The sequence below is a fragment of the Lygodium microphyllum genome, chromosome 18, assembly GCF_053477565.2.
Source record: "Lygodium microphyllum isolate KBCC chromosome 18, Lygodium_microphyllum_v1.1.10, whole genome shotgun sequence".
Classification (NCBI taxonomy): Eukaryota; Viridiplantae; Streptophyta; class Polypodiopsida; order Schizaeales; family Lygodiaceae; genus Lygodium; species Lygodium microphyllum.
Window position 1 is genome coordinate 9,120,065 of NC_141152.1, and position 24,394 is coordinate 9,144,458.

At 41.2% G+C, this 24,394-nt stretch overlaps 1 protein-coding gene across 2 annotated transcripts in view; it reads left to right on the top strand.

Annotated features, from left to right (window-relative positions):
- Nucleotides 1-4,188: 4,188 nt before the first annotated feature.
- The window catches only part of LOC148020564 (uncharacterized), a 44,817-nt gene continuing 24,611 nt past the window's right edge, over nt 4,189-24,394 (top strand). Inside the window, exon 1 of one of the 2 annotated variants that reach the window (XM_087699399.1) lies at nt 4,189-4,488. In XM_087699399.1, coding sequence (XP_087555525.1) covers nt 4,426-4,488 — 63 coding nt within the window. In that variant the 5' untranslated portion in view covers nt 4,189-4,425. The remainder of the gene's footprint in view (nt 4,489-24,394) is intronic. The other variant, XM_087699400.1, reaches the window with a different exon arrangement.

Genomic DNA, 24,394 nt, shown 5'->3' on the forward strand with positions numbered 1-24,394 from the left:
TTTGGCAACACGAAGAGGTCCCTTGTAAATTTTTACACATGATCACTAAATATCAGCCTATAACCAATAGTGAACCACTCTCTATGTGGAGTGACATGAAATGATACTCTAGAATCCAAAAGCCAATTCTTTGACATCCTATTATCCATGGAAACCAAGAATGCATCACCAAAAGACAAAACATCTCCACCATCAATGCTACATGCATTAATATTCTCTATCTTTGCCTTGTCTTTCTTGTGCTTTTTTCCATCATCCTCATTAGTCTTTTTGCCCTTTTTCTTGTTCTTTAACTTGAAGCAATCCTTTTTTATGTATCTAAAAGAATCATTCCACATCCTTTTTGTTGCGTGACTTGTTCCTTTGACTTCCCTCTCTCACAAGAGTTCCTCTTTGCATTTGAAATCCTATCACCACAAGTGCACTAAATGTCTTTGACTATACATTATTCATTTTGTTCACCTCATCGATGAGCAAGCTGCTCTCAATATTAAAACTCATAAGGCCACCCTGCAATACGAAGTTACAAATGGTTGTCTTGAAACTATCCCAACTCTTAGACAATGTGACCAACAAGAACATAGCCTTAATCGAGTCATGGAATGTGATCTTCTAATATGTCGATTGATTGAGAATAACATTGAACTCATTGAGATGATTGGGGACATGGAAGTCCCCTCATCCATGTGGAGATCAATGAGTTTCTTCAACTAGTATATTTGTGAAGTGGCACTTGCCTTCTCATACAAATCACTTAACTTTTTCTATACACCATCTTTTGTGTCTCACATTAAAGTACACAAAACTTTAGAGTGTCAACATAATAATGGAACATGCAATCTCATCCATTACTTTCCATACATTTGCATTCATGCCCTAAGGCTTAAGCTCATCACATTTGAATGGCCTTGCTTGCTTCTTCTAAACCAATACATTATAGATTTACTATTTCTAGTACGAAAAGTTTGTACCATCAAGCTTTTCAATATTGGACAATATCTTCTCTAAAGTTGACAAAGAAGCCATAATGATATCTATAGGTCTTGCAAACCAAATGTCCAAAGTATGCTCAATTACAAGCTCAAAAGAGATTGGTTGATTAAAAATTGAATGCCCCACAAAGTCAAGCAATGGCTATGCCAACATCAAACCAACATAGAACTAATGTAAAATTGATAATTCAACACTCCCAAAGGCATATGAATTTTTTGTAAGTTTTTGACTATTTTCTGAGCATAAAGTAGCCATTCAAGACCAAATGCACGTGAATTGCCTATACATATCCAACACAACGATCATAATCACTACAAAATGAGCATAATCCAACATAAATATCCTCCAAAATGATAGATTTATCAATATCTATGTGTAAAGAAAAGCCAATTGATGATCTGTTGAGATCTCTTGTTTGAAAGCTATGTGAGAGAAGTATTACCGATCAGCTATATGTGGGGGTTGGAGTTAAAATCGCAATAGGCTTTTTCATCAAGACAATGGGTGATATGCTGTGCTTGAAACCCCAGTAGCATTGCACTAGCACCACCGCTTTTAAAACAAAAAAGCAAAAGACAATATCAATATTTCTATCAAGAGGTAATTACACATGTACCCCTAGGATGTTATAGGAAAATAATTTCCAAAATGACTTACAGAGTAGTCTTACTAATGGACCATAAGGGCTACCTCGAAAACGTGCTCTCTTCTTCTAAGTTTCCTAAGTAGTCCCAAAACTTCTCTTATAATTTGTCCATAGATCAACTGTGTCCTCACTCTAAATCCCTTGTGCATTACCACCATGTTCCTATTGGCACATATAACTCTGATAGTGATTGCTCTAATCAAATGCCAGAGTTTCATAGTTTCTTCATCAATCTTTCTCTAATCCCTAAAAAGTGCTTCTTTCATCCCAATGTTACCATTTAGTCTAGCTTTGTTTACCCAAGCTTTGATTATCATCATGGTTGATTGTGCCGAGGAACAGTGCCAAAAAATATGCGATACATATTTAGTGCCTTTGAAGCACATTAGCATCTCTTGGGAATCTTCAGAAACCTAGCAACCTTGTCTTTGGTGGCTATCTTCTTTACACATACCTTCCAAATCAACAAATTCAATTTGTTAGAGATTGCAGCAAACCAAGCCCCTCTAAATTCTCCTCTACCATGCTTTCCAATGCTCCCTTGGGAAGAGACTCTTCCACTCTACGTGTTGCAACAAAAAGTTTTCATCCCTTATTCCTTCGAAGTCTTTCTTCCCTTTCAACAACAAAATCTTCTTACCTGTGTTATTGAACATGGGCCTGACTAGGTTTCTTTGGATTGCCGCACCTAACATGGGTCATCCCTCCTTCCTCTTAGCTAGGATTGACTCTAGTCATTCCACCTCATTGTTTGTAAGCCCGAAGCTTTGCTTGATTGTAGGGATTTGGAGGAAATCTCCTGGACCTGGATCCCACAGGTCTTTCCAATGTTTAATCCCTTTCTTCTCTAGTGCTTGGACACACTCAAGCTTTGCTTGATTGTAGGGATTTGGAGGAAATCTCCTCGATCTGGTTCTCACAGGTCTTTCCAATGTTTAATCCCTTTCTTCTCTAGTGCTTGGACACACTAGAATTTGGTTTAGTTGGGGTTATAGCCTCTTGATAAGCTATGTGTGATAGCCAAAAATGTTGAAGGAGTGACAGGTCACCTCTCTTATTAGGTTCACCTATCCACAGCTTAGGCTTATAACAATCTTTTTCCAAATCTTCAATAGTGCATTGGCCATGGGGGACTCTTTGATTGTAAACCCTCGGTCCATAGCCATCACATCTTCCCATCCTAAAATCTTGCTAGGGTACTTGGTTGGTTTGGCATGGTCATCCATGCCTCATTATCATTTCCTAGGGGGCATCTTGATCAAGTTTCTCCACTAGCTTGAAGGCTAGCCTTGAGGCTTTGTCCTTAATTGCTTTCACTCCTAACTTGCCATTTGAGTTGGAATCACAAAGGAGGTTCCATGCTATTGAGTGTCAATTTGTGCCCTTGGCATACCCCCACACAAAGTTCCTGCATAGCCTCTCTACCATTTCCCAGTTGGCTTAGAAAAGGCATTTGTTGCAACAACACCATAGTGTTGACAATGATAATCTTGCTAGCAAGCTCGATTGGTAAGTTCTAGTACTTGGCTACCTTTATCTCAAACCTTATTTGTATGCTACAAGATTCTAGGTAAGGCCATCTCTATTAGGATTAAGTATTTGTTTTACCAAAGGTATTGCACAAGGGACATCATGGTTTTTTGCAGCAGGGACATCACATACATGATGCGATCCTAAACTTGGCCTTCTCCTTGGACGTGGCATTAGAAAACGATGGGAAATTTATCCTTGTCAACATAGACATGGATAAAGCATACGATAAATATGCATGGAGTTCATCCTAGCAACTTTGAATTAGATGGGTTTTGATCAACCATTTTGTAAGATGGTCCAGGGCTTGTTTACAAATCCAACATTGGTGGTTGGGGCCAATGCCTTGGTCTCCTACAATTTTTAGCTAAATAGGTAAGTTTGCAAGGGATGCTTGTTGTTGGTGCTGTTGCTCTTTGCAACGATTACTTCACTGCTCAAGCTTTTGAATGCCAAGGTTTAGCAATGAGCCTTATGGGGTCTTCCATTGCCACATGGTTCAACCTTTTGCACATAGATGTTTGTGGATGGCAACTCGAACATAATTGAAGCTAACCCCACGTCCCCCCAAACCATCACGGGGCGACTAAGAGTTTGTTGGGGGGGCGGTGGATGTGGGATTGTCGTTCCCCCTACTTTCTTTGCATAGTGTGTGAATATATTTAATGACCGACCATAGAATTCACAAGTTCTTGCTTGGATTGTTGGTTTGCGTGCTAACGTAAAGCCTACACGATTTGGACAAGGGTTCAAATCTTGTGTCTTGTTTTTATTCCAAAAAAGTAATGGGCCTTGTCTGGTACATTAAGGTTAGACATGTATATCTTCGCATGAAAATCATCTTTACAAATCCTTGTTTAACACGTCGGCATCACGAGCCTTCGTATGTTTTTAAATGTGGCCTTCCGCACAGTGTGAACCGTGCCTAAGCCATGTGCAAAGCCCGTCTAACACGGGGTGTGACCCGACACTTGCCATGTTTTTGTGAGATTCTTGGCGATACTTCGTTCACACCCCACGGCCACTCGTAAAGTTTGGAAAATGGTTCGAGTGATTTTTACAAGATTCAAGCGCAGCACAAGAAATCCCCTGCAACACCACAGCGCAGCACAACATTTGTGTCCGCGCGCGTGCCTGAGCGGGAGTGTGCGAGGACCCGGTTGTCGTTTGAGCACATCGTCTGGTTGATCGATCAAGAGCACTCCATTGTTGCCCCCCGCTCCGCTCCCATTTTGACGCGTCCTCTCTCTGCCGTGATGGCGGCCCATTCTCAGTCACTCCCGAATTTGCACGTCCCTCCGCAATCTTCCTCGAAAACGGTACGCTGTCCATAAAGGCTCGCTTGCTTCTATTTGAGAGAGAGAGAGAGAGAGAGAGAGAGAGAGAGAGAGAGAGGTGTGCGCCTCGGAACGCCATGATTGGTCTCCAGTGCTTTCCCTTTATCTGCTGATCTCATCTCCAGCTCAATCTCAAAGCTTTGGTTCTTACTCATGTTGGTGGGCCGCGGGCTCGCCTGGTTTCTTGGCAACTTCAAAATGGCGCATCTTTCTTTCAGAAGCGTCGGACCTGCGTTAGGAGTCACTGCAGACTTTTTAGTAATGGCTGCGTAAATTGAATGTTCATACAACGTGGCTCGTATTACTCGACTCTCGGACATGGACACATTACATTTGCAACGGCCACACCACATGATATCAGAATAGACGAAAATAAAGAGGACAATGTTGAATTGATCTTAGCGTACCCGCCCTTGGAGTCGTGTCGCTGTAACCCATATCCCAGTGGGCGACATTGAGCTGAACTGCTTGTGTCATCTTAAACTCCTGGCTTGGGTGCTTTAAAACTCGAGCTTCTTGCTTACTATGACTTTGTACAGCGATTGCTGAGGTTCCTTACATCATGGATACTGAAGTTGATAGTTGATACTAGATAGTTCCATATGCCACTCAATAGTAGAGATTGGTGTCACAATTTGACCTTTAGGAGACGTGCTTAAAAAATTAGCTGGCTTAGGATGCGTGCATGAGGCCTTAAAGGGCCTTTGCAAGCCGAGATACGATCTTTTGAGCTTGGGGTACTATGATTTGGTGGCCACTTACCATAGATCTCCTTTGGAAGGTTTCCTTCAAGAATGTTGACCTAGTGAATGAGCCACATGTGATGGCAATGACCTCAAAGGGAAGTCAATTGTCATGCACTCTAAATATCTTTGCATATTGTAAACCAAGCTTGCAAGTGAACTCCTTTGTAGGAATCTTGACTATGTGTGTGTTTATGCTCCATGGGAAGTCAATTGTCATGCCCTCAATATATCTTTGCATGTTGTAAATTGAGCTTGCAAGTGAACTCCTTTGTAGGAATCTTGACTATGTGTGTGTTTATGCTCCATTAGTCCTACACTTGGCCTTATGGATGGGGTGCTTGTACATGGTCCCATAGACTTGGTCTTCTAGAATCATGTGACATCAATGACCCTTCTTTGATGGGATCAACTCCCAAGGCTGATCTTGGGATTGATGAAATCTAGCTCCTCTTGCATTGCACATTCCACCTATCTTAGGATAGAGCCTCCTATACAAAAATCTACGTAGCACTCTATGGTCTAGCTTATAGCAACAAAGATAATTCTGGGTGGCTTAACATGTTGCTGGCCATGCTAATACTACTATAACCTCGAGACCTCCATTTGCAATCTAGATAAGGTTGTGGAAAAGAATAAACTATGGGACTTAAAAATAAAGACTTCTAGTAGGAGATGTGGTATTGACGTATTTTGATCACATGCATCATGAAACTCCATCTCTCCCCTCTTTCACACGAGTCGCTAGTCTCATGCATATTTATGAGTTAAAGGAGGCACCTTCAACAAAGTATGCAAGTTGTGGTGAGGGTGGGGTAGGATGGCAGCTGCCCCTTGCAAACAACAATGCAAAGATGGCAATCAAGATGGGAGGGTAGAGCTGCTTGGGTGGAAAGCAATTGTCATTGCTTTGTTCTTCCTGCAATAGAATAGACTATTAAGAGTAATAGAAGCAAGTTGATTGTCAAGCACTACTTAATCAACATCTAATAGTTGCTCTTGAAGATCTTTAATGCTAGTCCTTTATCATCTCCTTCGTCCATGCAAACATCTTCCAATTGCTCATACAAGTAGGCAACTGGCAACTCACTCTTCATTGCGCACTTGATACAACGAAGCAAGTCGATCCCATGCTTGCTTGGTTGTCTGGCATGACTTGCATTGGAATAATGACTTTATTCACTACTAGGGCTTTTAAGGCATGCACTTGGGCATCTTGACCATCCCATTGTATTTGCTTTTGAGTTGGAGCTAATGTAGAAGATGAAGATGATTCTCCATCATGAGAGCCACCTCTTGACGTGGAGGTGGAAGGTGGTGTTGGTGTATGAGAAGCTGGCTTTTGCTTGGTCTGAATATGATATTCCATAGATATTTTGCGACAAGATCATGTCGCATCATGTAAAGCCACATTGAGTAATTGGTGCCAACATATGCCCAATAAATCATAATAATTTTTATTGTTGGGCATGAGTGTAAATCAACAATATTGTGTTTGCAATGAAGAGAGAGAAAATAAATCCTCGAAATAGAGAGATGCCAAACCACTTGAAAGGATGAGGTGTTGGTTGCATGTTGGTGGTAGAAAATGTAGAATTAATAATATTGTCGAAATATTATTTTTTAATTTAATGTTGGGAAATTCACCAAGAAAAGACCCAACAATGGGATTTTTCGCCCACAATAACGAAACGATGTGAATGGAGGCAAAAGCCCCAAAATTTGAATGACTAGGAAATAATATTGGGCAAAAGCCCCAAAAATTGCAGCAGATTGAATATGAAATTCTCACAGAAAATGTGAGGAATTTTTACTTGAATGTAGCTTGATGTCACGCCAAATGGGGAACTAAGCCTTGACTATGATGGATTCCAACAAGAGTTGTACAAGCCCCAAGATTTTTGAGGAAAATTGAAGATCTAAGGGAAATCTCGACCAAAAAAATGATGCTCGATGCCATTGGATCAAATGCCAAATTAGGCCTAGATTTGAATGAATTGTGCCAATATTGAAAAAAGACCCAAATTAGCTTGCAAAATTGAGGCGTACGGTGACAAGCTTCAATATTTATGATCACTGAAAGTGAATTTTTGCAAGGGGAATGGTGCTTGGATGAAAAGTCCTGAGTTGATTGATGCAGTCGTGGCCAAATTGAGTGGATTTTGAAGAAATCCCCTAAATTGGCTTGGCGAATGAAGGTGGGGACTCGGGAGGGAATAGAACAGGGCTTGCAGAAGTCAAAGGCTGGAGCAGTCGAGGTTTGTCTGGTCTATCCGTTGACTTGGAAAAAAAGGCCGGCAATAGAGACAGTGCCAGCGAGTATGGCGGTGTCGGACGAGATGAGTCCAGGCGGCGCTCGGAAACTTTGAACATGGAGCGTGTTGGCTGATGCGAGATCCAAGGAGTGACTTAGAGAGCAAGTTGGTAGATGAGGTGATGGGCAGGTCGGCGAGAAAGGGCGGCAACAACACGATGGTCAAAGCGGCAGGAACGTGGTGGTTCGGGGCAATGCGACATAACGAGACAACTAAGAATGGAGGCACCGGTTGACGACAGGCACTGCTGGTGATCTGCTGAACAGTGTTGAGGGAGGAACATAGTTGGATAGCATGTCTGTGGTGGTAGGATGGGCAATTAGGGTGGTGGGCTTGCTGTTGACAAGGACACAATAGGGCAGGCAGCCGGTTGGACCAAGCTAGCAATTAGGTGGTTGACAGAAACAGTTGTTGGGGCGGCTTTGTGTGGCAAGCTAAAGCAATGTTGAGTTGGGAAGCGGGGAAGAAGAATATCGCACTATCCAAGGCTCAGCTCTTGCAAATGGTGATGCATCATAAGTTTTGGGAAATGGTGACAATGGTAGCATGGTGATGTGGAATCATTGGGGACTGGGGGACCAATGGTTTGAATGGTAAAAGCTAGTGTGATGGCTATGGCTTTGAGCGACAACTGGATGAGGTGTGGTCCTCAATGGCAATGGCTGCATTGGAGTTGGTTGTGAGTGATGGCTATGGACGGAAGCTATTTTGATACCACTATTGGCCTAGGTGTTCGGTGATTGTGTGTGATAGGTGAGGGAAAGAATGAGAGAGGGGTGATTAATATACAATGATACTCAATCACAAATGAATGCCAATGTACTAATGAATGAATGAAAGTACAATCCTCAAAAGACCATAACAAATAATGCCACACTTAATGTCATTTTATAGTCAGATCTAACTCTAAAATAGCTTAACTATCATAATAAACCCTAACCCTAGTTATACTTGAATCATAGATGACTAGGAGTAACAACCATCTTGAAGTGAAGGTTTGAGTACACTAATGAGCCCGAAACATGGAGTGAAGGGCATCGATATAGAGCCAATAAAATTGCCTACAATCAAAAAGTTGATTGAAGGTCATTTGATAATGAGATGCAAGAATGGAAGCAATAGAAACAATTGCCGAACATTGATGGAATGAACAAGAGAACACATGAACCCAATGAAAGGAGAAACGAGCCATGGAATTCATACATCAACGCATGAGAGAAACAATCATGTACCATCTATATTGGTGTATGTGGGCTCCCTACTTTGGCATGGTAGGTCTCTCTCATTGCGTATCTACTTGGGAATTCTATTATTTTTTGATGGAGAACGTTCCTTTGCTGACATTGTCACCAGTATTTGAAGCATTCCATTTCATTCTAGTGACAAAGAAAATAAAGGTTAATTATATGGCATGATTGTTTTTGCAGCATATCTTTAAGCATCATGGTATGGCAGAGTTGATCATTAGTGATCGAGACCCCCCGAAAGACCAGTTTATTTTGGAAGGGGTTGTTTGAGAATATGGGTACCACACTAAAATTCTCATCATACTTCCATCTTCAGACAGATGGTCAGTATGAGGAAGCAAATTCCACAGTGTTAGATCTTTTGAGGTACTATGTTTCAAACCATAAGACAGAGTGGGAGCAGTATTTGCCATTGATTGAGTTTGCTTACAACAACATAGTACATAGTTCTATGGACAAAGCTCCATTTGAGGTGGTTGAGGGTGGCAAGAAGGTACCACCTATTCTCCAAACTAAGCATAAGATCTTTGATGCTGATCGTTATGTGGAAAACTTGGATGTAACCTATACAAAGATAAAATATGCACTTCAAAGATCGCAAGAAAAGCAAAAGAGGGCAGCTGATCGCTATAGACGTGCTTTGCAGTTTGCAGAGGGTGATTATGTATTGCTGCGTTTTGAAAAGGCAAGGTTGAAAAAGATGAAAGGAAGAGAAAGATCGTATTCAAAGTGAGTATGAGATACTATGGGCCCTTCGAGGTATTCGAGAAGATAAACAATGTGGCGTATCGGCTCAAATTATCTCCACATTGGCAAATACACAATGCCTTTCATGTCAATTTGTAGAGGCCTTTTCATGATGATGTGCGAGAGGATATGTCTATTGAAATTCAGCCAGAGGTTGAAGAGCTAGATGAGATTTTGGTATGCGAGTAGATTTTGGCACATAAGGAAAAAAAAAGTCAAAGGTAAAGTTTCCAGGAGATACTTGGTGAAAATTTAGAATTATTCACCAATGGAGGCCAAATGGATGGAAAAGGATAACTTGGCAAACCATCCTTAATTGTTGCACCTTTACCTAGATGCATTTCTGTTAGAGTTGACTTTAGTTCGAACTCTGTCAAGTTCAACAGAGCAAGGGTCCGGAGTATTGTATGATGCTCAAGGGGGAGGTGGCACTTCCACTCCTTGAGTTATGGACAGCTCTTGTATGTAGTGGATCTCGAATGTATTCAGCATGCATCCAAGGTACTGCGCTGACAATATGTTTGCCATGAGGTCACTACTTAGTGTACTAGTCACTGTGAGATGTATGCAGATGAGTATGAGTTTCACTCGGGCGTTGGAACTATACTTTTACATTAGCTTATGATCAATTTAGCATGAATTTTGCCTTGATTTCGAGACAAATTCTTATAAGTTTCAGCTCAATTTTTGATCGGCTTGAGAACCATTTATGATCACTTTTGGGATCAGTTTTGCATCAGTTTATGCATTGATTGCTAGTCCGTTTTTGCAATGAGTTTGTGATCAGTTTGGGGTTACATTTGCAGTAGTTTGTGATCAGTTCTCAGATCAGCAAGTGATCAGTTTATGATCAGATTATGCTTAGTTTTCAATGGTTTACATCTGGTTCCATGGACAACAATATATGTTATGATGCCATTGATGTTTTAGCCATGGTTTATGCTTGGTTATGCTATGCTATGGTTTGGTTTTGCCAGATGAGTTGAGCTCATGAGAAATAGACATGTCACAAGATAATGTGGCAATGTTTTTTTAAAATAAGATTCTTTGTGAGTCTTATGGTATGTTATGATTGGCTTGTAATTTTTAGCATGTGTTGGGCATATGGAATGATTGAGCAACAATGCACAATGTTGTGTTAACTATGATGCCTTGTGGAAATTCCAAGCCACTATTTTTCTTTTGATGCATTTGGTAGTGCAATCGTAGACGATTGCAAGGATTTTGAGATGGAGGGCTGTTATGAGCATATATATTTTTGAAACCTTACTTGACATGTGGATTAATTTTTAATCACATAGTTAAGTGAATATTGCATATGTGAGGTGCAACTCGGATTAGAGTAAATTTATGAGCTTGAGAACCAAGGAAATCACGGAATGTCAAAGGCAAAAGTTGCTATAAGTTATACCGCACAGGTACTTGGTAGTATTCAGTGCCAGTTGTTGGCCTAGGTCATTCATTTTGCCCTAAGTGTCAGTTAGTGACACTATAGAAGTGGTATTTAATGGTACCTAACACCAATCTAATGGTTAAAGATGGCATAGAGACACTTGAGAATGAAAGTTGCCTAGCCAATTTGATTATTGGCCAATCAGATTATTTTTCAGGGCATCGAAATAATTATTAGATTAATTTTCAGTATTTAAAGACTGAAAATGAATATTTAATTATGGATAATGCTTTAAAAACCATTTGGGAAGATTGGTACTTGTCAAAAATACCCTTGCAAGATTGAAAAAACGCCTTTAGAGGCTGGAGAGGCATTTTTAGTGTATTCAACCGGTAAGAGAGAGAGAGGAGATGTTGCTAGTCTGATTTGCAGCCATTGGAGGACCTTCTGAGGAAGCTAGGGGCACAAGAAGACCAATCAACAGCAGGTGACAGCATCTACAGGCTGTTGAGACAGGGTAGTAGCAGTAAATGACTGATTTTCTTCAATTCTTTGCATCTACAAGCTGTTGAGACAAGACATCAGTAGTAAATGACAGATTTTCTTCAAATTTTCACAAAGAAAGTATGAACTTTCTCTCTTCTCAGCATTCTCTCTCATCTCCGAGCCTTACTCTGAAGATTACAGCATTGAGATCACCAGAGGCTGAGAAATTTCTGATTCCTCTGCTCTAATTCCTAATCTATAGCAAAAATTAGGGTTTAGCAGCAACCTCTGGAAGCATACCAGAAATTGGAACCTCCAAGACATGCATTCAACATGGCTGAAGCTGTTTTTAGCCTATTCAAGTGGAGGGACCAGCAAATCATTGAATTTGGGGCATTTTCCATCTCCATCAAAGCGGGTGAAAGCCAATTGATTGTCCGAATAAAGAAGCAAATCAAATTGAAGACTTGCTTATCATTTTGGACAGCAAGGGGAGTTGCTATACCGAAAGGGATTGAGAGAATCCCATCGTACGTCTTTTTCTTCTTTAATTAAGTTATTTAATTAAGTTGAATAAATATAGAAGGGACGCCAGTTTTGGGGCCAAAGGGTGTTCAATGTCCAAGATTATATGATAAAGTATACTTTTCAGTTTCGTGAATTTGTTAATTGTTGTAAATAGTGCTTAATCAATTTATTTTTCACCCTATCTGAGAAGGAAGGTTGGTTATATGCTGATTGCAAGAAAGGATAAGAGTACTCTACATACTCTTAAAAGGTAGCTGAGTTCAACCGTCTCAATGAAAGATTTGGGAGCACCTAAACACATTTTGGGCGTGTTCATTAAAAGAGATAGAGAGCAACATTTATTGTTTCTCGCACAAGACAAGCACGTCAGCAAAGTACTTGATAGATTTAATATGGCTGATACTAAGCCTCTTGGTGTGCCTTTACCACCATATACAAAGCTTAGTAAAATTGATTGCCCAAAAGATGTTGCAACTACTACTATTATTAAGGGCATACCTTATGCATCAGCTTGTGGTTCTATGATGTATGCCATGGTTGCAACTCATCTTGACATCGCTCATGCAATGGGAGTTGTTAGTAGATTCATGTCTAACCCTGGCAAACCACATTGGGAAACAATGAAATGTATCTTTAGATACTTAAAAGGTGCACAAGACAAGTGTATATGTTATGGAAAGGGTACACTAGAGTTGCAGGCATTCTGTGATTCAGACATGGCAGCAGATCTTGATACTCGAAAAACTACCAATGGGTATGTCTTTACTTTGGTTGGTGGGGCTATTCCTTGGTATTCAAGGTTGCAGAAAATTGTAGCACTAAGTACTATAGAAGCTAAATATATTTCAGCCATAGAAGCTTCTAAGGAAGCTATTTGGCTTGGCCGTTTGGTCAAGGATTTTGGTCTTTCTTCACATACTCGAGTACTTGGTGGTGATAGCCAGAGTACAGTATGTCTGGCTAAGAATGCCATGTTTCATGTGCATAGCAAACACATAGATTTTTAGTATCACTTCATTCAACAGGTATTGGATGATGGTCTTGTCACACTAACTAAGGTCAAAATCCAAGATAACCCTGCAAATGTTTTTACTAAAAATCTTGCAAAGGCTTAACATGAGCATTACATTCGACTAGTGGGAGTTGGATAGCTTAAAGGTACCACTTTAGGCCCTCCAGTGGGAGGTTGTTGGATGTAAAGTCCCTTTGGATATAAACTCCCATTAACCCCCGTGTAGATAAACTTACTAGTGTGAACACCCTTAATTTGTACCCTAATATATAAATATATATTTATTCTTTGTATACAATGGAACACACTCGTACACTCACATTCGATTCTCTCACTCTCAACTCTTAACTCTCAACTCTCAGCTCTATCCCTGCTCATTTCTATCTCGCACTCCATAATACTCTAGCACAACATTTTTCTTAGCATAGCCTTTGGCAACCAAGCATACCTTGTACCTATCAATTGAACCAGCAGCCTTGGATTTGAGTTTAAAAGCCCATTCAATATCAATAGCCTTCTTGCCATGTGGCAACTTAAGATGAGATCCCAAGTACCATTAGTAGCAATGGAGAGTCCAACTCCTCTTGCATGGCCTACAATCGATGTACATCTCATTTTGCATCATCAAATGAAGTGGGCTCATCTTCAACTGGAAGTAAGCTCACGAATGCATGCTCATCAAGAAGAGAGATTACTTCCAAGTTTTCCACAAGATGTGCCTCCCCCTACATCCTAAACAACCTTTTTAGCAACCTTTCTATTACATTGAGGTAGAGGAGTATGAATCTCACTTTCGTGGAAATATGTAACTGCCATCTTGGGACTGTTTTTGCTACATTTACAGTAGCTCTTTCTTACTCAACTGCTTAGTCCATTGCCGAAGACAAAACATGATCAACTCAATACTGATCTGGGATAAGTAAAGCAACAACAGCTTGCTATAATATATTTGTTCCTGCATTTACAATAAGCTGGGATTCCAATGTAACCAACCTTTTGTAAATAAATTTCTACCAAGATATATTGGCTCAATGAATCAAATGAATATCATACTCATGTATTTTCAAAGGCAATTTGTATTACGTGAGAAATTAATAGTTTAGTCGGGCGGTAGGATTGATCAAAAAGCTTAAAATGACTAAGACTTTTATACTCAGATAGTAAGATTGACTAGAAACACATATAATGAGTTGTTTCAGAAAGTGAAACCAGATGCTCATGATTAAAGAAACAAACCATGAACAAGTGAATTTATATAGTGAAGCTCCCTGAAAGGTAGATTTAGTGACTCCTAAAATTTAGGAGGTTACTATTTTTGAAGTTGCTCAAATAGAAATTTTGTTCGCATCGAAGGCTCCACAATTTCACAAGGAACGATTTTGTCTTCAGCAACTATCTCAAATTCTTAACATTAGAGAGATTTTTAGAGTAAAAAGTTTAGAAGCTTTTTTATCTAGAAAAGTGGCATGTGGCATCTAAAATAGGACATGTGTCATTTTGAAGAGACAAGTGTGTGTTCCTACACTTGCCCTACATCTATATATTTGAGATCTCTCTCTTCATTTGGAATAAGCTCTCATGCTGAAATTTCAGCCACATGCTTTGGGACGTAGAATGAGCTGCCAAGTCCGATTTTGTTCGATGGAATCGAGCTTTTCCTGGATAGCCTATCTCCAGACATCCTGTGCAAGAACTTCTTTAACCATAGAAGGTTGGGAGTCTTGAAGAATGTGTACATAAGAGCATAGTTCACACAGAGTAAACTATCCCACTAGGCCTGTAATCAGGCTGATCAGCATGGACCTGAAGGAGTAGCAGGAAAGTGAGTGACACCAAAATCTTGCATAAGCTACTTGTACCATAGAGGAATTTGACGAGACTCCTCTTGCAGCTGCAAGGGAGACTAAGAAACCTCCGGATCCTACAAAGCACGTGTTTGTGTAAGGGACTCCCCCTCACCATAGGAAGGTAGATCTTCCTGATCTGAAGAAGGCTCCCCCTCTTACAACAAAGTGTTTCTAGAAAACTTCAGAGGGGAGGCTAAAGGGGTGGAAGAACTCGACGAAGAAGAAGTCATATCCGCCAAAGGTGAAAGGAAAGCCAGGGTAGAGGGTAAAGAAGGAGGAGGAAGAGGAGGGGGAGGAGCCGAAGATGAAGAAGGGGTGCTAAGAGGCAACTTGGAAGGAAGAAGAGGTACTGAAGGTGGGGGAGGGTTAGGCAATGATGAAGTAGCACGTGAAAGACAACCATCACTCGAATCCTCGGAGGCCACAGCCTCGTCGAAGACCACACCTCTACTCACCTCAATCTTTCGTGTGGTGAGGTCATAGAGTTGATATGCCTTCGTGGTCCTGCTATAGCGCACGAAGATGAGCTTCCTCGACTTTGAGTCGAGCTTTGTCTGCCTCTTCTTCTTGTCCATATGGACAAATGTATCACATTTGAAGATGTGAAAATGAGACACGGAAGACTTCTTCCCAAAGAAAGCCTCATATGGAGTCTTGTTTTATAAAGCAGAAGTTGGAGATCAGTTGTAGACATAAACTATAGTAGCCACCGCCTCGCCCCAAAGAGAGTAAGGAAGACTCCGATGCTTGAGCATCGAATGGGCCATCTCCAACATGGTCCGATTCACACATTCCATCACACCATTCTCCGATGGTATGTTCGGGATGGGAATACTCCACTCGAATGCCGTGGTCCTTGCAAAATTGAGAAAAGAGGTAAGAAGTAAACTCGCAACCATGATTCTCTTGTATGCCATGAACTTTGGAAGTAGATTGTGTCTCCGCAAACTCTTTCCACTCGCAAAATCAAGAATACGTTTCACTTTTGTACTCTAAAAAGTAAGGCCACACATAACGATTGAAGTCGTCAACAAGCAACATCAAATACTTGGCCTTCCCAAGGGAGGTCGTGGGCCGTAGGTCTGCAAAGATAGATATGTCTCAACTCTAGTGGTGAAGAAGCCGTTCAAGAGGCAATTTGTGTTGCGGTTGCCTATGTTACTTGCCCCTCAAGCAGCAAGGGCATAACGTGTGAAGAGGAGGGAAATCAGGATGTCCCTCCACCAGCTTCTTCCGAGAAGCCCGCTGGATCGTATCAATATGAAGATGCCCAGAACGAGCATGCAAAAGCAACCCAAGCTCGTGGGAAGACTGTGTGGTTGAAGTTGTGAGCTTGTAGAACCCACCCTCATGTGTACCTATCCAAAGAGCTGCACCTGTAGAAGCATTCTTCATGGTAACTGCATCCTAGGTCAAAAGGACTCGGATACCTAGCTGTGTAAGGTCATGGACAGACAATAAGTTAAAGCCCAAATCCGATACATAAAGAACTATGATGGAAGAAGATTGCATGTTAGAGAATAGAGGTAAAGCCCCACGCCCCGAATAGGAACACTAGAGTTGTCACTAATAGTGACTATGTCCCCTCTAGAAAGGATATCCTGAAGGTCATGTGAGAATAAGTGCCACTATCCATGAGTCAAGGCTTCTCCTAAGTGGTAGAAGCAAGGGTGGTTGTATTCTCTGTAGTGACGGGTTAGGCACGAAGATCTAGACAGACAGTTGTTACGCTCAGTGAGAGACAAAGAGAGTGAGATAGAGCAGAGTCGAGAGTGAGCTTGTTTTTAGGTACAATAACGAGAGAGTACCTTTAGGTTTTTAGATAGAGATATATGTGTAAGTATAAGTGCTAACGGTCTGTTCACACCTGAGCATATTTAAAGGCATGAGCTGCTTTATTCCCAACCACCTCCCACCTAAAGGCAATGTGCCTGAAGAGGAGAAAAGAATCAGCTAAGTCTAGGTATGTACAAAGCTGAAGTACATATAACTATCCAACTCCCATCATCTGTCAGCAATGAGCAAACCTCTCTTTTGGAAGACCCTTTGTGAGAAGGTCTGCAGGATTATCATTTGTATGTACTTTGACAAGCTCAATGCTCTTGCTGTCAAGTACATCTCTAATGAAGTGGTACTTTACCTATATGTGCTTTGTCTTTGCATGAAAGACAGGATTCCGTGCCAGCATGATAGCACTCTGACTATCACAATGGAGAATAGGTAAATCTGAGATGCAACACACTTTTGTAGCTTGGAGATCCAAGAGACTGCTCCTCCTGTGAAAGTAAACACATACCAGAAGTGGACTTCCTGTAGTTCGCATGACCAGCATAGTTTGTATTCGTAAAGCCAACAACAGATGCCTTCTGCTTTCCAAAGCAGATGTATAACTCCTTTATGCCTTTGAGGTATCTCATAATACCTTTCACTACATCCCAATGCTTCTTGCCCGGGGTTGCCATGTATCTGCTAACCACTCCCACTGCAAAGGCAATGTCAAGACATGTAGCAACCATAAGATACATCAAACTGCCAACAACTGAAGCGTATGGTATCTTGACCATGTCAGCCTTTTCATCATCAGATATAGAGTTGTCCTCTGCATTGAGTTTCACATATGGAGGCAATGGAACCCCAATTATCTTGCTCCCCTCCATATTGAAACACTGCAAAACCTTGGAGATATACTCCTGCTGAGATAGATAGAGTAATTCTTTTGACGTATCTCTGAGTATTCGTATGCCAAGAATGTGATTTGCATTATCAAGATCCTTCATGTCAAAGCTGCCATGAAGACTTTGCTTCAGTGAGTCCAAGGCATGAGTAGCCCTGCCACCAATCAACATGTCATCAACATACAAAACCAAAATAATGAGGCTGCCATTTGCTGCCTTCTTGGTGTACAAGCAGTGATCCACTTGACTTCTATGAAAGCCTTGGGATTGCATGAATGTATCAAACTTATGATACCATTCTCTCGGTGCTTGTTTCAGCCCATACAAACTCCTTTTGAGTTTACATACCATTTTTCCTTTCCCTTGTTTAACAAACCCTTCAAGCTGCTGCATATATATGTCTTCATGTAAAAACACAGTCTTTACATCCATCTGTATGAGCTCCATTTCCTCAACTGCAACCAAGCCCAAATGGTTCTCAATGTAGTCATCTTGACTACGGGAGAGAAAATCTCATCAAAGTCAATTCCATGCTTTTGCTTGTACCCCTTTGCAACCAATCTTACTTTGTACTTTGGTGAGGAACCAAAAGTGACCTTCATCTTGTAAACCCATTTGCATGGAAGGGTTTTTTTCCCTTTAGGCAACTGCACCAAGTCCCAAGTGCCATTTTTTTCAAGAGGTTCTATCTTTGACAACATGGCTTTATACTATTTCTTACTGTCCTATCTGTCCATTGCTTCCTTGGAGCAAGACTGTTCAGCACAGTCTGTCAACATGACATAATCAGCCACACTGTTTGCACCGGGAACAAATCTGTCAGGTTGTCTAGTAGCCCTAGACGATTTCCTAACCCAATGGTCATTATTTGCTGGCTGCTCCTTCAAATGTCCATTTTCAGCATGTTGTCTTGGCAATTCAGCCTGCAAATCAGTATTAGTAGCTTGCTGTCCTGGCTGTTCCTGCACATGTAGTGCCTTATTTTCATGGGCAATAGCTAGCTGATCATTTCCAACACTATTTCCTGCATTTATAGGTTCATTTACAACAGGTATTTGCTATTGTACAATGGGCACATTTTGCTGTCCAAAAGGTATTTCTTCTCGAAATACAACCCTACGGACCTCCTCAGTCTTTTTGGGCTGTTTGTGCATGTGATCTTCCTGGAAGATAATGTCATTGATGCGTACTACTTTCCTTTTCTTGGGATCCCATAATCTATATCCCATTTTACCCTCGTTACCGTATCTTAGGAAAATGCATTTACAGGACTTTGGCTCAAGTTTGTTGCATTTTTCTTTACGAATGTGCACAAAAGCCTTGCAGCCAAATTGAAACCAGCCTTCCTTCTTGGAATGGGTGGTGATAACTTGATTTAAGAGTTAATTATAACAATAAATAAATGCACATAAAATGAAATACACACTTTACCATAACATTCTTGGACAGTAGACACCTTGTTGGCCCCAAAATTGGTGCCCCTTACGGTATTTCTTTAGCTTTCATTCAATTGGAAGGAGTACAACTTGAGATTGTTCAATCTCCTCCTGCTAACCAATTGCTCTTGTTGTCATAAATGATCAGCAAGCCTTTTGGGTCATTTGCCCCTTGATTCACCCAGGACTTCTTCTCCAATTTGACCCTTGGCTGGCCAAATGCTGCCCCAAATCAATTCGGGATGGGCTGGCTCCTGAAATCCCTTGATAATCTTCAATTATCAGCTATTGATTTCAGTCCCTTGAGCTTTCAATCTTTGGCACGGATCCCAAGGTGGCTGCTAAACCCTAATTTCTGTTGTAAAGTAGGGTTTACTGCAAAGATTACAGATCAGGCCACCAAAAATGGCTGAGATCTCCTTCGAATGGCTAAGAATTGTGGAGAATGACTGAGTATAGACTGAAGGAGATGAGAGAATGCTGTAGGGAGAGAAAATTCTGAGATTTGTCGCGAAGAACTGATCAAAATCAGTGGCTGCCTTGTTGTACCAACCCCAAACGGATGCATGAACAACAATAGGAGCATCAGAGACTGTGATCTTTAGGAGAAAGTGCATTAGCAGCAATTGCCAGCTTCCCAAGGTCAAGAATATGCAATCTCCATCACCAAAATGGTCTCCAATGGCTAGGAAATGGCCCCAAAAGCTGGCAGCAAACAGTCCAACACCTCTTCCCAACAGCTCCAAAATGAAAAAACGAGATTTTCCTCTTCCTTCAGCCCTATTTAGCCTTTCCCCCACTTGCATGGGAAAGTTTTGCGAAGTGGCAGCTTTCTTAATCCATTTTCGGCAATTTCCAACCATTTAATTAATTTTCAGAATTAATTAATTCTGAAAATTAATTCAGCCCTTAATCCATGCCCAGAAAATTGACCTTGTCCCATCCAAAAATTAATTGGCTAGGCCATTTGCAACCCAAAGTGGTCCCATTCATTAATTGACCCTTGGACAAGCATTAATCCATTAATTAATGCTTAGTCCCTAATGTCACCACACTTAATGGCCAATAATGGTCCTAGGGGCAAACTGACATCAAAATTCACCTAGAATCTAACAAGTGTAACTTGTTACAACTTTTGCCCTTGATACCCATCTTTTTCACAGGGTCCTTTGGCTTTCAATTGTGAAAAAGTAGCTTGCACCTCACATGTGCATCTTTTAATTGCACATTTGATTAATCCTTTAATCAAATGTCAATTAAACATGAGCAAAGGATCAAATTTTCACGTTCTCGTGACACAATCACTTTCAGATGAGCATATGAAGGTGGCTTACTCGACCACGCTTCTTGGGAACCACCCCCTCTCCCCCCCCCTCAAAAGACCTGTTTGGTGATTGATTAATTAAGTGGACGGCTGTTATAACAGCCTTTGCCCAAAAACCATGGGGTAATGCAGCATGAGACAGCATCGTACGGACCTTATATGGTCCGATTCATATGCTCTGCAACTCCATTTTGGGGTGTATTATGAGGGGAAGTGAGCTCCCTCCTTGCTATGAATAGGGTAAATCCATACTTTCCGTATAGCATCATCGACAAAGGTGACAAAATATTTCTTTCCCCCTAAAGATAATCCTGGCTTTTGACATATATCCGAATGTACTAACTCAAGAGGAGAAGATTTCAAAGAAAGAGACTTTTCGTGAGATGTTTGTGCATGTTTGCCATAAATACAATGATCACAATGCTCAAAATCAACATAACGAAGACAAGGCAAGTAACCCAAATGAGAAAGCACTTTCATTTCTGTTTGACTCATGTGTCCCAACTGGCCATGCCACAAAGAAACGCTTGGCTGCTCAGTCATGGCAACAACATGGTTACGCATACCAGATACATGAAGTGGATACAAAGTATCAATCTTGCAACCTTTGGAAATAACCCTAGATCCCTTACAGATCTTCCATTTTCCATCACCAAAGGTGGTATGAAAACCATCATCATCTAGCTTCCCTGTGCTAATCAAGCTCTTCTTGAGTTGAGGTACATGCCGTACATGCTAAAGTGTAAAGATAGATCCATGCTGAAACTGTGACTGCACATTGTCAGTATCTGCAATGTCACGTGCATAGTTGTTCCCAAGATGGACAACACCATGTCGACCCCTTGTATAGGCGGAGAACCATTCACGATGAGGGGTGACATGAAAGGAAGCACATGAATTGAGAATCCAGGTATGCATGTCAGCATCTGTATCTGCAAATAAAGCAAGTGCACCAAAGTGTGAAGAGACAAGGAGTACATTACTCCCACTATCACTGTCATGAGTGACTACATTCACCTCTTTAATTTTTACACTACTCTTCTTAGGCTGACTGTCCTTCTTCTCTTCCTTGCTATCATCTGTCTTCTTGTCTTTTCCTTTCTCTTTCTTCCATTTGTAGCAATCACATTTAAAGTGACCCTTCTTGCCACAATGATGACATTCAACATCTTTGCCATATGATTTACTGCGTCCCTTGCTATCATATTTGCCCTTTTGTTGTGATTTGCCCCTAGTATGCAAAGCACTGGAAGACTTATTGGATGCATTGTTCTGCCGATTCATCTCTTCCATAAGTAGAGCACTCTCTACATCAGCATACAAAAGGATCATATTAGAATTTCTCATTGCAGTCCTGAATGTATTCCAACACAGAGTGCAAAGCAAGAAAGTAGCCTTAAATTCCTCATCAATCATGAACTTTAAGGCAACTGGCTGGCTGAAAATGAAATTAAACTCACTCAAGTGAGTAGACATTGCTGTACCCTCTTTCATACGCAAATCCATAAGCTTTTTCAGCCAATACACTTTGCTTGCAGCACTCTTTTGTGCATACAGTTCTTCCAGTCTAGTCCATATAGCATATGCAGAATCCAAACCTTCAATGTTGAATAGCAAGGCATTAGAAATCGATAGCTCTATGGTTGAGCGTGCAAGCTCATTTTACTCATCCCAATGGTCTTGTTCCATGTCCCCGGGCTTTGCCCCTTTGGTTTTGATCAGCTTTGCTTGCTTCTTTTGCAACAGGATATTGTAGTACTCCTTTTGCCAAATTGCAAAGTTATGTGCGCCTTAAGCTTCTTTATGTGCATCAGATTACTGCTGTCATTGCTGCCAGCCATGATTTTTAGCCCAAATATGTCCAAAAATAGCAAATGCAGGCCCAAAACTGGCACCTAAGTGACCAAGGTACAAACAAGTACCAATCAGTAATAAATGACCACGCAGAAGCATAGATTTCAGATCTGTAAATAAATTTTCAGAAGCACCAAACCATGTGCTACAGCATTATCCAACTGATTACAGCTGTTCCAAGGGCATATGCATCACATTACATGAGAATCCCCAAATTTTAGCTGCAATTTCTGTTGTACATGTACCCACGGGCATAAAATTTGACACGAACAGTCAAAAGCCCCAAAATTTTGTGCTCAAAGCATCAAACACACATTTGCATTTTCTCTGTCATGCATAGAACAGGCCAATTTTGCCAAAATAGAGAAATTTCAGCAAAACCCCCAAATTTACCAAGTGTTGATGTCCAAATTGCGTGGAATTCAACCTGCATGTACATAAAATGACCAAATGCTGTACAGTTTTTACCCAAACTGCAAAAGCCCCAAATTGCATGGGGTCCAATGTGCATCAATGCCGAGAAATTGGGTAAATTTCAGCCCAATTTGTGCATGTACGTGAAAAGCTCCAAATGTCGGGGACAAAATGTCACACATTTCTGCAATTTCTGAGACAGATATCATTGTTGCATCTTGCTTGCATCAAATCTAGACAAATCCCCAAATTTTCCAAGTCCTGCGTATACTAGTTTCAGTGAAATTGAAAAAATTTCACTAAAATGTGAAAGGCCCCGAAATTCTTGGGCAAATGTGCACCGACTTTGCAATTTCTGAGTCAGATTGTCCAATTCTGCGTTGAGATCCCCAAATTCGGGAAAAGCCCTAAATTTTTGGGCTTGAATTGCATGGAAATTTGTATTGTGTCTCCACGCGTGAACCCTCGGTAGGGAAACTCCAATTTTTTTTTTTGAAGAAGAAAAAATATTGAACGGCGAGTCAACAAACTCGCCGTGCAGGTCGCCGCCTGGTACCCGTGTTGCGTCGCATGTGCAGCTTACCAACTGCTACCCGATACCCTATCTGGTCCGTTGGAGTCGCCCGTTGGAGCTGCTCGTCAGTTGCAGTTGCCGTCAGCTGCTGTACCACTGCTGCCCGTTGGTCCACGTTGGACCGGTCGCTTGGTCTTGCCCGTGTCGTTGGTCACCTGAGACGGTTTCCTTTGCTTACGAGCTTGCTTGCCGCAACCGATTGCTCGATTGTCCTCACTACCTGTGACTACCCACGATACTTGCAGGTCAGACTTGCTCGTCTGTGTTGCTCGAACTCCGAGAGGCACGAACGCCTCAACCGCAGCTCTGATACCAGTTTGTAGTGACGGGTTAGGCACGAAGATCTAGATAGACAGTCGTTACGCGCAGTGAGAGACAGAGAGAGTGAGATAGAGCAGAGTCGAGAGTGAGCCCGTTTTTAGGTACAATAACGAGAGAGTATCTTTAGGTTTTTAGATAGATATATATCCTCGTCGATAAATACATACACAAAGACAGACTCTATTATGGCTGGGGTCACCTTTGAATCTATCTCCTTGGGCTTCAAATGGAGATATTTCTGCCAACACCTGTCCTTGGGATGAGTGTCCTTTGTACAGTGTGGACACTTGGGCTTCTTGTTCTTTGAATCCTTATTGTCATCTTCCGCTTGTCCTTGGCCTTCTTCTTTTGCTACTGCTTCTTCCCACTACCTGTACCTACAATAAAAGCCTTGGTCGAGTGAGAATCACTGGCTCCCACCTCTGTGAGTCGCTTGTCATGCTCGAAGTCAAGCGGTGTGTCATGAGGATATGTATTTTTGAAACCTCACTTAACATGTAGATTAATTTTTAATCACATGATTAGGAAAATGTTGCACATGTGTGGTGCAACTGGGTTTAAAGTAAATTTATGAGCTCGGAACCCAAATAAATCGCGGGATGTCAAAGGCAAAAGTTGGTATAAGTTATGGTGCACAGGTACTTGATGGTATTTGGTGCCAGTTGTTGGCCCAGGTCATCCATTTGGCCATAAGTGTCGGTTGGTGACATTAGAGAACTGGCGTTTAATGGTACCTAACACCAATCTGATGGTACCTAACACCAATCTGATGGCCATAAGTGTCAGTTGGTGACATTAGAGAACTGGCGTTTAATGGTACCTAACACCAATCTGATGGTCAAAGATGGCGCAGAGACACTCGAGAATGGAAGTTGCCTAGCCAATTTAATTGTTGGCCAGTCAGATTATTTTTTAGGGCACCGAAATAATTATTAGATTAATTTTCAATATTTTGAAGACTGAAATTAATAT